We start from the raw sequence: 15,122 nt of genomic DNA, 5'->3' as shown, positions 1-15,122 counted from the left end.
CCCTGACTCGTTCCTACAGTTTGATTCTGCCTTTCTTATTCCATCGTACAGTGACCTGAGGACACCTACAGCAGAGAAGCTGTTTAATCTGGGTTAATGATCCGGAGAGCTGCTGCAGTGAGTAACAGTCGTTCAGGCGTCAGACAGTCTGCTGTCTAAGCCGCTGTGGTTAAAACCTTCATGTAGAGGTGACAGGAAAGCTGCTATTGGCTAACTTGTGTGTTAAACAAGCACAGAATGACCTCAAAAGGAAGGAGAAAGAAAAAGATCAACAGATTTTTTCACCTGCACTGATGCGGATGAGTTCAACTGGGAAGCATTCAGTCCATCCTTGGATAAAACACGCATAAAAACGTAAAGTTTGGGGCCTTGTGAGTCTCTGTACGGTTGTATAGTTGTGTTTTTCTTTTTCAAACTGACAAAAAATGACTTCTTTTTAGCACAAACTCTACATTTTTAATTATTTGCATTGTACAACAAGCAAAAAAGTGGAATTGGACAACAAGTAGTATTTACTGATTTGGGTTTTCTCTGTATTCTAGCTCTGTCCTCTCTCAAATGCACCAAATAAGAAAAAAAAATCGTATTCATAAATTCAGAGCTGGTTAAGCATTTAACTTTTTTCTGTTTTAGCATATTTACCAAACACAACACAACGTACTATAAATAGAAGCAATAAAAATAATTGTGCTCAAAAATATTTGAAGCATAATTTCAGCAGAGAAAATAACAAAAGCCTCCTCTTTGCACCCCAAACTGTAAATGCTATAAACTCGGTAAATACTGCCCAGAGAGTGAGCTGCCTAGGTGCTGCATGCCGATCTCAGATTCGTTCTTGTTTAAAGCAGGGATGTCAAACACAAGCAGCCCGGCAAAAACTCCAAACTGGCCCACTGGACAGCTTTGGAAAATGTGAAGGTGGGTATAGAGTTCGGATTAAAAAAAAATTAAGAATAACTAAAATTAACAAAAACTTTGTGCCTTATAATTACATGACAGTGTGGGCAATAAGCTACCAGAACCTTTTCTGTAATTTTTACATTTATTTATTACAATTTAAGCCCAAAGAGTTACAGCAGCAGCGTGTCTTTATCATGTAGAAAAACCGAGACATGTGGCTGAAACTGAACTTCTTCTTATATTTAGATATTTCAGGGATTAAATATGTATTTAATGCTCTTTTTACTGACAGAAAGAGGAGTTCACTGGTCCACTGAAGACCAAAGTGGGCTCTATGTGGCCCACGGTGTAAAACGAGCTCGACAACCCCGCCTTCGAACGACTGCTGCTTGCTCCACCTCTTACTTTAACCTTAAAACCAAACAGGACCTGATAGGGTGTGAAATTCTTTTACATTTCATTGCTCATATGGTCTGAAACCCCAACAGGTTTTCACAAAGATAGCTGGGGGTTTTTTTTAGTCTTTTAGTTTGGAAGAGCATCAAACTTGCTGTCATTAAACAAACTGATGCAAAGCGTCAGTAATTACCACAAGTCTTTGTTACTCACTTTGACAAAATCACTGCATAACGGCATCTCTTAAGACCCACTATTGCACATCAACGAACAACAATAACACAGCGAGAAATTGATGGCATGACAGGCAGTAATTTCAACAGACTGGAGTGTAATGCAGCTATACGACCTTTTTCAGCGCAAGCTTAGATTCACATTTGTTTTGACAGGTAATTTTGGTTGTAAATCACTATTTGAAAGCAGCTTGAAGACTCGCGCAACAAAATAAATTAGGGTACAAAATAACTCCTGGGATGTGTTTACCATCACTGAGTGGTGATATATACCTTTGCTAAAGTGTCAAAGAGTAGATTTCTCCACCAGGACACAGCTAAAGCTGTTTGAGCGGACGGTCTTTAAACCCATTCAGCTCACTGCCGCGTGGAAGCCTTGAGCTCAGTGTTTACTGTTTCTGCCCTCTGAATATGAAGGCTCTGCTGGTGGCAGGTGAGGGAGTGCGTGTGCTGAGTAATGGCAGGGAGGACTGACGGGGTGTTTGTGCTGTCGACTGTTTTTTTCCATTCTGCAACAACAAATGAGGCTCAGAGAGACAAAAAACAACAAGACGGGACATGTCTGAGTGGCGGCGAGCACTTATGTAAGCATAAATGTGCGTGGCTATGACAAACGGAGCACAGGTGCGTGCTGTAGTCCGAGCGTGTTTACAGTTGTGTGAAATTTAAAGTGGTGTGTGTGTGCTTACACACGAATTTGAGCGTGAATGATTACAGCTGACGATCAAAGCTTCTCAGCCCTTGTCACTGAGAGAGACAGGGCTGTGAACCTGAGATGATTAGAGGCCACGGGAAAACTTAACGAGCTGTCTACAACCCAGCTGAACGCCCCCATGCTGCGTGCCATCCAAGGCGCCACAACAAGGTATGCGGGCGATGCCTCTCATTTACATAGATACAAACACAGATTGAGAGCAGCTATTAATCTCCAGCAGGTCCTCCAGACCATTCACATTGTAGGGGGCTGGGTTAATTTCCTGTTCTGGTCTTTTTGAGGTCAAATTTAAAAGGATCCAGTCCCACATAGAAGGTAAATGAACACCTGAGGGCTGGGCTTAATTTGATATAAAATATTAATCCTTAAAGGCCCCTCCTCGTCTTCTTTTTTCATTACTAAACATCCACTCTTGTAAGGAGATTTATAATTGCTCCAGGGAAGCGACCTAAGAGTAGTTTTGGGTCTGGCTCAACAGAGGACTTTATTGATTCATTCATTTCATACTAGTAGGAGGATTTACTGTGTGACGTCGGTCAAACACAAGAAATGAATTAAGGCTGGTGAGTGAAAATGCAGAAACTGTGAACTGCAGGAGAACTTTTAACATCTTTCATTAACATATTATTTAATATAAACTTACAGGCGACTTTGATGTTTGGGCAAATGTTTTGACAATGGTGGGAAGGAAACCTCCAGCAGAACTAGGTTTAGGGAGGGACAGCCATCTGCCGTGACCGGTTGGGGTCAGAGGAAGATTGATAAATGATAAATAATAAGTAAAGTTACAGAAAAGGTTTGTGGTAGTTCACTGCTCAGACTGTCTTGTAATTACATGTATAAATTTCGAGAAAGTTTTCATTAATTGGCAGAAAATCTTCTTGTACTTTGGTGTGCTATGGATGTCAGGGGGGGGGGGGGGGGGGGGGGGTCTTTAATAATTAGAAAAGCTGTAAAACCCATGAAAACACAGTTAAAAGTTCAAAATCTCCTTCACATTTGCCAGGCTGATTCTGGCCCCAAGTGTTTTGTGTGACACCCCTGATTTAACCATTACGGTTAAGTTATGTCGTTATGAGAGAAGCACCTGGTTATGAAATCAGATGTAACAGAAAACTGGATGTTTCTTATGTTTCCATCAATCTATTTTCATCTCGTTTTCTATATCAGGGTTGCAGGGGAGCGTATGACAGCTGCCATGGGACACAGGTGGGATACAGCCTGGGCAAGTAACCAATCTATGACGGGGCTAACACAGAAAGACAGGCAGCTGCTCAAGCTTACATTCACACCTCCAACCAATTTAGAATTGACAATTAATCTAACCTGAACCCACTGACTGGATTTGACCCAGGACCTTCTTGTCGTGAGAGGAAATTAATACTGAAACTTTCCAGCACACTTGTTTTTTGCATCTTCCACAACAAAAATACACGCTCACTTCCCCCATTTAATTTCCCCCATAATTAAGACTCTTAGATAACCTGCCAAGAATGCCAACATCTGCAGGAAAGCCTTTGTAAGGACGGTAGCAGTAACACTACAAGGTGAGGAAGTGCCTAAATAACAATGACATACCAGTGCATTTACTGGGCATCTCCAAGACTGAAACAATGGCATCTTCAGGCATTTACTGGCCGTTAAACACCAGTGAAGCATGCCAGACGTTGCTTCTAACCTAAAGCAATTGAAAGTATGGTTCACTTACCTGCTGCTTTCTTTTATTGCCTAATCTGTGCATATGCAGTAAAACAAGCTTTACTTTTAAAGCTTGATGCTTGGCTTTTGACTTATTGTCCTAGCCTTCTAAAGGAAAAAAAGAAAAAGAAGCTGTGATAAAAATAAGATCTGGTCCTTGGATCGTTGCTTACCTCTATCTGGGAGCTGTTGTCTGCTTCCTCTGCTGAAACCAGGCCTGGGAAGCCTTCAGGCTCCTCCTGTTCACGCTCCTGGTCCTGCTCCTGACTGGCTCTGTTACTGTCCATGTTACGAGGCTTTGGGGGGAGCCATCTCCTCCACCGGTGACTGTAAAGCTTCACGTCAACAGCTGTATCCTCATCTCTCGCCTGCTCCTGCACGTATGAGTATGGCACCCCTAAGGAGACAGAACAGGAAAGTGTGATTAATAAACAGCTCTCAACAGCTCAATTACTTCTTAAAATAGAATAACTGCTATGATGCCTTCCAGTCAGGTTTTAGACAGAACCACAGCACTGAAACTGCTCTGACCAAAGTGTTTAATGACATATGTCTGAATACAGACAGTGGAAAAATGTCAGTCTTAATTTTGCTGGATCTCAGTGCAGCATTTGATACAGTTGACCACAACATATTACTCAAACGACTGGAGAGCTGGGCAGGTCTTTCAGGAACTGTACTAAACTGGTTCAAAACATACTTAGAAAACAGGAAATACTTTGTATCAATAGGTAACTTCACATCTGAGCAGACAAGTATCACATGTGGAGTTCCCCAAGGTTCCATCTTGGGACCCCTTCTGTTTAACATTTACATGCTCCCACTGGCACAGATTATAAAGAACAACAAAATAAACTATCATAGCTTTGCAGATGACACACAAATATATATCACAATGTCACCAGGAGACCAAGGCCCTGTACAGGCTCTTGGTAAATGCATTGAGGAAATTAACGACTGGTTATGAAGTAATAGTCTTTGGTGCCAAAGAAAAACGATTACAGGTCACCAGAGACAGTCTATACACCTAAAAACCACAAACCAGGCGAGAAATTTGGGTGTAGTGATGGATGCAGACCTAAACTTAGAAAAACACATTAAGACAATAACAAAATCAGCTTACTATCACCTTAAGAATATATCAAGGATAAAAGATCTGATGTCTCAACAGGACCTGGAAAAACTAGTCCATGCATTCATCTTTAGTAGGCTTGATTACTGTAACAGCATCTTTACAGGTCTACCTAAAAAATCAGTCAGACAGCTGCAGCTCATTCAGAACTCTGCTGCTCGAGTCCTCACTAAGACCAAAAAAGTGGACCACATCAGTCCAGCTCTGAGGTCTTTACACTGGCTGCCTGTCCGTCAGAGGATAGACTTTAAAGTTCCGATGCTGGCCTATAAAGCTCTGAATGGTTTAGGACCAAAATACATCAGTGACCTCCTGACCCAGTATGAACCTTCCAGATCCCTCAGGTCATCTGGATCCGGTTTTTTTATCAGTTCCCAGAGTCAGAACCAGACACGGAGAAGCTGCATTCAGCTTTCATGCTCCATATATCTGGAACAAACTCTCAGAAAGGATCAGATCAGCTGAAACACTCAGTTTATTTAAATCCAGGTTGAAGACTCACCTATTCTCAGCTGCATTTGAATAAAGCACCAAATCCACACTTTTAAGCTTAAATTTCAAAACTTACATTTAACTACTGATTTTATCTACTTTTTTTAAAATCAATTTTAAATTGTGCTTTTTATTTTTTAATGTCTCTGTAAAGCACTTTGAATCACCTTGTTGTTGAATTGTGCTATATAAATAAACTTGCCTTGCCTAAACAACACTGGTAGATAGATGTATGATAACCCACCAGAAATAAGCTTTGATTGATATGCTAGAGAACCTAAACCATTAAACCCTCTCACAGTCAACTAAAAGGTAAAATCTGTTGCTGTGTAATAAAAACTGTCAGTTTTCAGGGCTACGATAATCACATACCACCAAAGTATTTTTACTTTCAATAAGCCAACAGTCAAATTACAGACGTGGGGACTGTTCAAGCCATTAATGTAATAAGTAACAGTGTCAGTTGACTTTTCTCATTTCTCCATCTGCCTGAAACACATGCACACGAGGAATGAGTCAGCAGCCTTCACACAGACCAGTGGGCCACAGTCACAGCTAATCATCCCGGTTCCTTCGGTCTGAAACGAGACGCCGGTGACAGGTGAGAAATGGCACCGAGTTACTGTAAACACCGACTTGATTATCTGAGCCAGAGACAGATGGATTGGAGATACAATCTGCTGCGTCACTATAAGAAATCTACTTTCCCTTATTCCATCCTTCTTCTCTCAGAGTGACATAATGAAGCGCTTTGCTGATTTGAATCACTGCCTTAATTCAACAGGAGCTAACTGTGCAGTTTGTATTTTATATAGTTAAACAACTACTTCTCATTTAGATGGAAAAGCCTCAGTGTGGTGTGAACAGATGTCTGCAAAGATGCATTTAAAAAAAAGGTTATAGTTTAAAGGTTCACTGTGGAGTTTTTAACCTCCATTAGAGGTGCAGAGGTGTCTTTATGGACAAGGTCAGCATGGCACTTACTGACAGGGAACAGTAACATGCAAAGATGTGCAAAAATTTGTCACAGCAAGAGAAGAAGAAGAAGACCACCTGACAGTACAGGATGTTGTGTATAAATCTATAAATCGACATAAATAGTTTTGTGTTTTTCACATTCAGACACGGCAATGCGCAGATTCACACTACTCTGCTTTTACACGTATTTCTGCTCACACCAGTTAATCCATGCTCCTTACACTCAGGTTGTTCTCACTGATTGCAAAACTTCTCCTGAATTTCTGCTCTTGAAAGTGAAAGTTTGCAACTCATAGTGTGGATACAGCACGCAAATGCAATGTTAAATCCCAAGTTTGAGTCTTGGCCGGACAAAACATTATTTTCCCCACATTTCTGTCTAAAATGCAGAGACTGCATACCTCCACCTTGGAATTCTATTGAAAACAGAAAATATTGTTTTTTGTAAACCAAATATATCAGAATTCCTGAAGCTGATTTTTTCCAAATATGGTGCAGACAATTAAAATCTTTTTGTCTGACACGTTGCAATTATATTCACTTTACTTCTTTTTGGAGCATCCCTCAACGACAGGTACTCAAACTGTAATTGACTTCATCCACTCTGCACTGTGCTTGAGGACTCTTAACATTTTGTCCCTGCATGGCTTTTAGAGTAAAAAAAAACTGTTATTAAAAATGTAAGTGGACTGGTCTTTATATAGCATTTTTCTGCCCGATTCACTCACATTCTGGTACTGTCTTCTATTTTAATAGAATTATATTTTAAACTAACATTGTTCTATAATCATAGAACAACAGGGTTCACTTTCTTGCCCAAGGAGACTTTGGCACACAGACTGTCACAGCAACTGCCTCCTATTTTGCTCTTCTTTCCTTTGTAACTGTGTCCTTTGTAAGCCCACCCTGTGTTTGATTTTCCCCATTTTTGTCTCATTTCCAATAAGCCATCAGCTTATTGGAAATGAGACTTTGAAAAACAGTAATATACTCCAATTATATTCTAATAGGCTAGTTGTTGTGCCTTTAGGTACAATGTTCAAACTGTTTCTTTCAAGTTGGTATAAAACTAGAACACCTTGAGCACTTTTATAAGGTCAGCAGCTGCTGCTGAGTTCCAAGCTTTTATGAGCGTATAGTTTTATAAACATACTGTAACATTATGGCTTTCTTATATCTATTTTTTTCCTTATTTTCCATAGTAGAGCAGTAGACGTGATTAAAAGTAAAACCTGACAAAGAATGCTTGTTCTCCACTTGTTTACAAGTGTTTCTCTGCTTCAGATGCATCACAGAAGGCCGCGGACGTCTGTTCATCTGTCGGTCCTGTTATGACTTCAGGCTTGTTTGCCTTCAGGCTTATAAGCTCCTGCCCCTCCCCCTGGTGACCTGACTAGGATTGGGCTATTAATGTAAATTTGTAACAAACTTAATTTTCGTCGCACTCATCCAGACACAAAGTTTAAAAAAGGCTCATGGCAGATTTTTTGGGTTTTGGAACAAGGGGAACTGCTGATTCCTCTACTCTTAGTTTATGTTGCTTCTCTTTAATGAGACAGAGGTCACTGGGTTTAACTAGTAAGGAGCATTTTCCACTTTTCCCCCTCCGTCTCTTCTCTAACGCTCGCATTTCATTCTCGCTGCCGTCCCTCCTCCCCGCTCCTCCCTCGGGGCCCCCCAACCAGAGGCACTGGTCGGGGGGCCCCGACTGCCTCTCTTCTCCCCACTGGAGAAGAGAGGCAGCGAGAGCAAGTGGAGAAGCTTAAGATGCTAATTCGCTCAAAGAGGAGGCTGACAGATTCACTTTATAATGAGCGTTGGCAAAGGCAAAAAGCAAAGAGACCAATCTGCTCTAACGGGGGTGGGGTGTTGATGCACATGGGAAGAATTTATTGTGGCCAGAGGAAGAGTATGAAATGGGTCTGGGATGACTGCCTCACAATTTGCACATAACTGTTTTAGGAGAACAATTAAAAGTCACCTTCAGTCTCTGAAGTTAAAGACCACAAACTGAGCCAGGAATCCTGGTGTATGATCCAGGACCCAGACATAAATTTTAACTTCCATATTAAGAAAAATAACAACTCTGAGATTTGGAAAACATTTATAAGATACTTTTATCACTGAGCTATGACATAATTGTTATTTTCAATGTCATATAATTGCTATAAAATCATTTCATATACTTCCAGATATAAAGTAGGAGTCCTCATGGCAGTGAGCCAAAACTCCCAAAACTATCTTCCAGTGTGGATAATCTCACTCTTGTTTGGTCTCCGTGGCCACCTATTCACTCCCTGTCTCGTTCTCCGCATACCTCTAATACTTCCTGACACTCATCCTATCCCTAATAGTCATTAATCAGATCAAATCCGTGTGGACAAAGCAGCCCAGGCTACATCCCGTCAACAGCAGTTAAATACGCTAATCCAAGAGGCACCTACGCATACCGTTCCACTGATGTGTAGACATCTATTTCCTTTTAAAGGATCCTTAATATACGATGGAAAACTGGCAAAGTACACATAAACACAACACAGGGCCCTTGACAAATGGTTGCTCTTTTCCCAGCATGTCCCTCTGTGAGCCATGATGAGTCACCCATGCACCTGCATTTCTTCTTGTGAACACAGAAGTACTGTGATGCAGGGATGGCAGTATATCTGATTGTCCAGGGTCTTTTGTCAAGGATTTGGGAGGGCACTGAGGGCAGACCACCGAGGGACACCTAAAATAAACCTCCCCAGGAGGACGGGGGCTTCTCCTCCTAACGAGGCTATTCCTCTTTTGTGAGAAAGGAAATCTTACCCCTCTGCATTTCTTTCACTGCCTCTCAAAGCCACTGCATACCTTCACCCTGACTCTGTCGAGCACCCTTGTTGGCCTGACTCACGCCTGTCAACATCCCTGATTCACAAACCGCTTTTGGTTCCACCTGAAATCTTTCAAAGACACTGAGGCAGTAAAATCGCAGCATGAAGATCCTGTCTGCACCCTTTCTTTCATTCAGTTTCTGCTTGTTTTACTGTTTTCTTGTTTTCTCTTGGTTCCCACCTGACGCCGCGGTGCCGAAAGGAGACTTACAAACTTGACAAGTAGATGATTTGGAATGCTTCACTGCGTTTGTGCATAATTTCAGCGAGAAATGTAGAAAAAGTCACATCCACAAACGATTCCTTAGGCTTTATATCTCTTGGTGTCAGAGTGCTTAATTTAGTGCCCACTGAAAGCTGCTTTATCAGTGTACCCGCAGACCCTGCCAAGCACTTTGGAAGACCTTCAGTATTTTGTGCTGGAACTGTGCTGACTCACATCAGCTCGCCAGGGTCCACATGGATTAAGTTGATGTAACTATTCCAACTTTCTGCAACTATAACTATCTTTGAAATAGAAAAAAGTAAGGATCTGCTGTTGACACGGCACAAAACTAATTCTCACAGAGAACAGACAATGTGATCAAAATCTTTCTGCACTGGGAAGCAAAACAATGCAATTTTTCCTCCATTCACTTTCACTTTGTCTCTTCATTAGCAACAGCTGATTAGGGACATTTGTCAGAAGAAGTACTTTTAACAACATGTGCAAAAATCTGATCATGCAAGGGAATACTAACCTAGTCATTAAAATGCAGAAGAAGAAGAAACACAGTGGAAAAAGCTTTTGGAGGTCAGTTTACAGTATGTAACTTTTCTGCATACACCTAAAACAATAGAAGGATTTGACGTAACTGACTTTCAAGAACTTTCCTGACTGTTTATTAACCTGCTGAAACAAATTAAACACAGTTTGAGTCACACTGACAAGGGTGAAGAAGCTAGTGAGCATGAGCACTGTCATATCTTATATTTCATTAAAAAAAAGACATCAAATTGCTTGATTTGTATAATAAACGGTCCAAACTCCAAAGACATTTACTTCAAATTGAAGCAGAGAAAACCTTTAAATGCACACACGGTGCACTGTACTATTATGCTGAAGCAGTGTGTGAAAAACTAAGTGCACCCTTACTGCTTCCAAAGGAATTAAGAGGGTGAACAGTAGACAGGTGTTGCTAATCAAGCACACTTGATTACCTGATTGATCGATCATCAGCAAGTGTGAGCACCTCTATAAAAGGTGAGGTTTTTGGCAGTTTGCTGGTCAGGAGCATTCAGGTGTGATCTTAATGTAGCAATTGTTGCTTTCCATCAATCTGGGAAAAGTTGTAACACCATTTCTGAAAAAATTGACATCCATCATTCTTTAGTGAAAAGATTATTCACAAGTGGAAAACAATCAAGGCAGATGTCAGTATTCCCAGAAGTGGACGTCAGAGTGTTAACTGCTCAGAGAGACTGTAAAAAACCCAAAACTTACATCTCAGACCTCAGTTAACATAACAGTACAATTAGAAAAAGACTGAATAAGTATGGCTTCTTTGGCAGTGCCAAGAGAAAGCCTCTTCTCTCTAACTAAAAAAGGCAGCACCTGTGTGCTTAAGTTGAGCTTTCCATGGTCTCCATGGTCATATCTTATCCAGTGTAGTTGCAGCTTTAGGCTTAAGTTTGCAAAGTTGCATCTAAACAAATCACAAGACGTCTGGAACGTGCTTTGGACAGATGAGCCCAAAGTAGAGGTGAACAGCGCCACGTTTGGTGAAACTCAAACACAACATATCAGGACAAACACCTCATACCAGCTGTCAGCACGGTGGTGGAGGGGTGATGGGTTTGTTTTGCAGCCACAGGATCTGGATACCTTGCTCTTCAACTCTTCTGTGAACCAGAGTCTTCTGGAGTATAAGCTGAGGCCATCTGTGTGACGGTACACCTTGGATGTACATAGTTTTCACACAATGCGCCTGTATTTCAGCTTAGTTTTTGCTGAATAAATAACAACACAGTGTAATATGGCACATGTTGTTGTTCATCTGAAGTTGGATTTACCCAATTTTAACACTTACTAAGGACCAGATTGATTTTTTTTATTATATCATGACAGGAAAAACCTTAGAGGGCATAATTTCTTTTTACTATCACTGCACACTGCTGCGCATAAATTCCAGGCATACAACTCTCAGTAATTATTATGCAGAGAAAGTGTGCTTTGTTGACCTGTGGTGTCTCAGATTTTACGCATCCCCTCTTAAAAACACAACCTGTCATTAAGCAAACACATAAAGTCGTAAAGCTGAGAGAAAGTTAAACACATCCAGTTTCACAGAGCTCCTAGAACGCAATCCGAATATCATACGCCGAAATCTGAGCTAATCAGAGCGTGAGACAAGTCAGGATGAGAATTAAAATAGTGCAGCAGATGAACAAAAGAACAAAATCGGTTTCTTCTTACGGAAAAGCCTCTAAAAGAAATTCATAAGCCAGTTTTCTAAAAGGATTTCTGATGTCTTTCCCCCTGGAGAGGAACATCAAGTTGGCATCCTGCCTGTCATGAACGCTTCGTTTCACCACAGATTTGTTTTGCCGACAATTAGTCACATCTTTCCAAGTCGGGGCACTGCAGCACAAACATCCCCCGAGGTTCAGATTAGGTCCGCCGATAAAAAACGATTTTTTTTCTTGAAACATAATAACTAGCTTGTTGAAGAAATCACATTGTAACTATTACACTGAAATTTTGATGTCTCACTTCAGCAATTAGTTAGAGCCCGTGACCCCTTTTGAAGAGAAAGAGTGCAAAGATACGCTTCAGAATTTGAATCAAAACGCTAAAGGACACACTCATATCGTATAAACTTGTTCTGACTTTTGCTGATATGCTTGTTGTGCAGGACACAATGAACTTTATCAGAATGGCTCCCGGCATCACCGGCACCAGGAAACGAGCATGTTGTGAGCGAGCCCTCCTTTATGCCGCCCAAAATGAGAAAGCAGGCAGGGGGGCTATAAATAAAAGCCCATTTTTGAACTCTGAACATGTTAATTACAATCTGCAGAGAAAGGAGGTGGAGGGAATGAATTAGAAGGTGACTAATATTGCATTCACACTGCCTGGGGAAACACAGCGTCCGTGAAGAGGACAGGTGTCAGGACTGCGTGTTAGAAGAAGGAATGAAGCCAAAGGGAGAGAAAATGAGGCGGAATTAGGAGGCAGTTCTGCTTCGGGTCCAGTGATTTTTAATCAAGGCTTTAACCTTGAGGAACATAACAGGTTTTTGTTGTTTTTTTACTATGGCTTTGTGGGGAGCTGCTAATTTTCTTTCTGAGTAAAAACAGTGGACACAAAATCCCAAGCAGGCTAAACCACAAAGCGCCCAGAAACATGCCTGAGCACAGTGTGTCAAACCCCAAAACACAGGGTTTAAAGTGCTGGAGTCAACCATCATGGAGTCTGCTGTCACTGCTGCGGCTTTCTTTATGTAATTGTTGGTTGTCTTGGCTCTGGCATTGGTCAGTGTAGGAAGTGTACACAAAAATGCTTTGGCAAAGAGACACACAGGCAGGCATGGCAGGCAGGCAGCACGATCACACAGACGAGAGCGCTTCCTGAGTGATACAAGCGCTAAGGAATTCAGGATTCTAGTCAGGCACAGTTTCTGTCTCATATTCCAGGAGATTGAGTGATAGACTGCAGGACGATGAAGCGCGGCTGTTGGCCCTCATTCCACTTTGCGAATGAGTAGTACTGCACTGGAGCCTCGAGGCCTTGATTCACTCCACCGTGAGAGAAGCTGGGGCTGGGGGGCGATGCATCACTGGACACTGGACGTCCCGCAACAGATTATTTCTCCTCCCTCCAGCGCGAGCTATTACCTGTGGTAATACGACTGTATCCTTACAGGTCAACCGGCTCAAATCCCCACTGAGAGAAAAAACCTTAACATCTCTCACTCTGCCTAAATCTCTGCATGAAAATGCTAAAGAAGTCCTTTCACTCTTCCCACAGTCCTCAAGTACCTGCCTAACATAGCCTAAAATTGGAAATGCTTACATCAGTACTGGTGAATAGGCAGAACCAAACGCTTTCATTCACAAACAATGGGACTCACACGATCTTCAGCTGCGTTTCTAAGGGACACGAACACGTCAACAAATCTAACATCTGGGACGGACTCAACACTATAATCACTCTTTTTGTCCACTTATCCTCAGAGCACTCGGCCACCCCAATCTTCTTCCGAGAGCTGATCTCTCAGTCGCTTTAGCCTCAGAGATGGTTTCAGGTCACGAACTCGCTGACTCATTCCTGTCTTGTATATTTTAGGCCAGCTACACATCTGCTAACACAGTGCGGAAAAATGAGTTCAATATTCAATCAAACACTGCCACAAAGTGAGGTCTTTTACAATTTTCACAGCAAACTCTATGACATGTTACAGCAGCAAAAGCGTTGGACTTCAGTTCAGGTTTCAGTCTAAATAGAGAAGATATCGCTAGCATAGCGTCCTGACCCACATGCTGTTCAGACCTTTTGCTTGTAAAGACCAGCCAATGAGAAGAAAGTTGGCTTAAAGGTACAAAGGTAAAGAATGAAAACAAGCACAATAATTCCCCTTCAACACCAGTTTTGAGGATGCTCTATCACTTTATTGCTGTATGCTGTTATTAGGGTCATAATAACAGTGACTGAAACCAGCACCGTAAAACAGAAACAAGTAAACTGAATTCAGTCAGTCTTCTTAAGTTGACCTGCACCTCTCCTGATTAGATCACTGAGTGTAATCAGCTGCTGAAGTGCTTCAGTTAGACACTAAAAATAAAATCTAATTTACATAAATCAATAATTGGCATAATCGTTGATTTTTATTGGCTGACTAACAGCTGATCAGTAGAGTCAGATGGACACTGGATGACAGAAGGTCAGAGATGCTTCACAGTGTGAGAACATTTTTCAATAATTAGAGACACTTTTCTCAGTTCCAAACTCATCCCAGCCTTTGCGTATGTTTTTTTATAGGTTAATCTTTCACTTTTTCCCCTCCAAAAGCCAGCCTTGTTGTCTTACAGTAAAATGTTTTCTGCCAAAGGAGAAGCTTTAGATCTAAATTGGATAAACTGGAGATATTGCTATATTCTTCTGTGATCGCTTGTTTCACTGGTATGCAACTGTGTGTGCTTTCCAAAGGGTCGCAGAGCAGCTGTTTGCAGAAATGATCTGAAAAGCATATACGTAGTTATATTAAAGATAGCTGCATTCATAGACCAAATGACTGTGTGATTAAGGAATTAATTGGCATAATCATTGGCTGCAGTCCTGTGCACCTGGAGGTGTGATTAATTTATAAATGCAGACAGCCGTTCGTGGAAAACAGAACATACTGTACAAGTTGTCATAGCAGTGAAGCTAAGGCGAAGAAATGATTGTCTGCTATTCTTATCTCATCGCAGCGTTTTTGTCAGGAGTTTACAAGCTGTCCACAATGCTCTGCTCTTTTTCTTTATATTACCTGGAAGAAAACAAGCTCCTGTAACAAAAACAGGCTTTTCTTTTGTCCATCTTATGATTCGGACTGTTATCTGATTCACTTAAATCGCTCAGTGCCGAATCTGTTTTCATCTTCCTGTATAGCACCGCCACACTAATATTGAGGGCTGCTTTGGCAGTGCTGTAAATTATGATCATTTTAACCATATTGATTACC

At 41.4% G+C, this 15,122-nt stretch overlaps 1 protein-coding gene across 1 annotated transcript in view; it reads right to left on the bottom strand.

The window, feature by feature from the left end:
• plxdc2b (plexin domain containing 2b) overlaps positions 1-15,122 on the bottom strand; it is a 109,485-nt gene that overhangs the window by 59,219 nt on the left and 35,144 nt on the right. The window contains exon 2 of the mRNA XM_026179804.2: positions 4,116-4,339. Coding sequence (XP_026035589.1) covers positions 4,116-4,339 — 224 coding nt within the window. The remainder of the gene's footprint in view (positions 1-4,115; positions 4,340-15,122) is intronic.

The sequence above is a fragment of the Astatotilapia calliptera genome, chromosome 9 (genome assembly GCF_964374335.1).
Source record: "Astatotilapia calliptera chromosome 9, fAstCal68.1, whole genome shotgun sequence".
Taxonomy (NCBI): Eukaryota; Metazoa; Chordata; class Actinopteri; order Cichliformes; family Cichlidae; genus Astatotilapia; species Astatotilapia calliptera.
The sequence above is the reverse complement of the archived record's forward strand: the minus strand, read 5'-3'. Positions and strand labels throughout refer to the sequence as shown.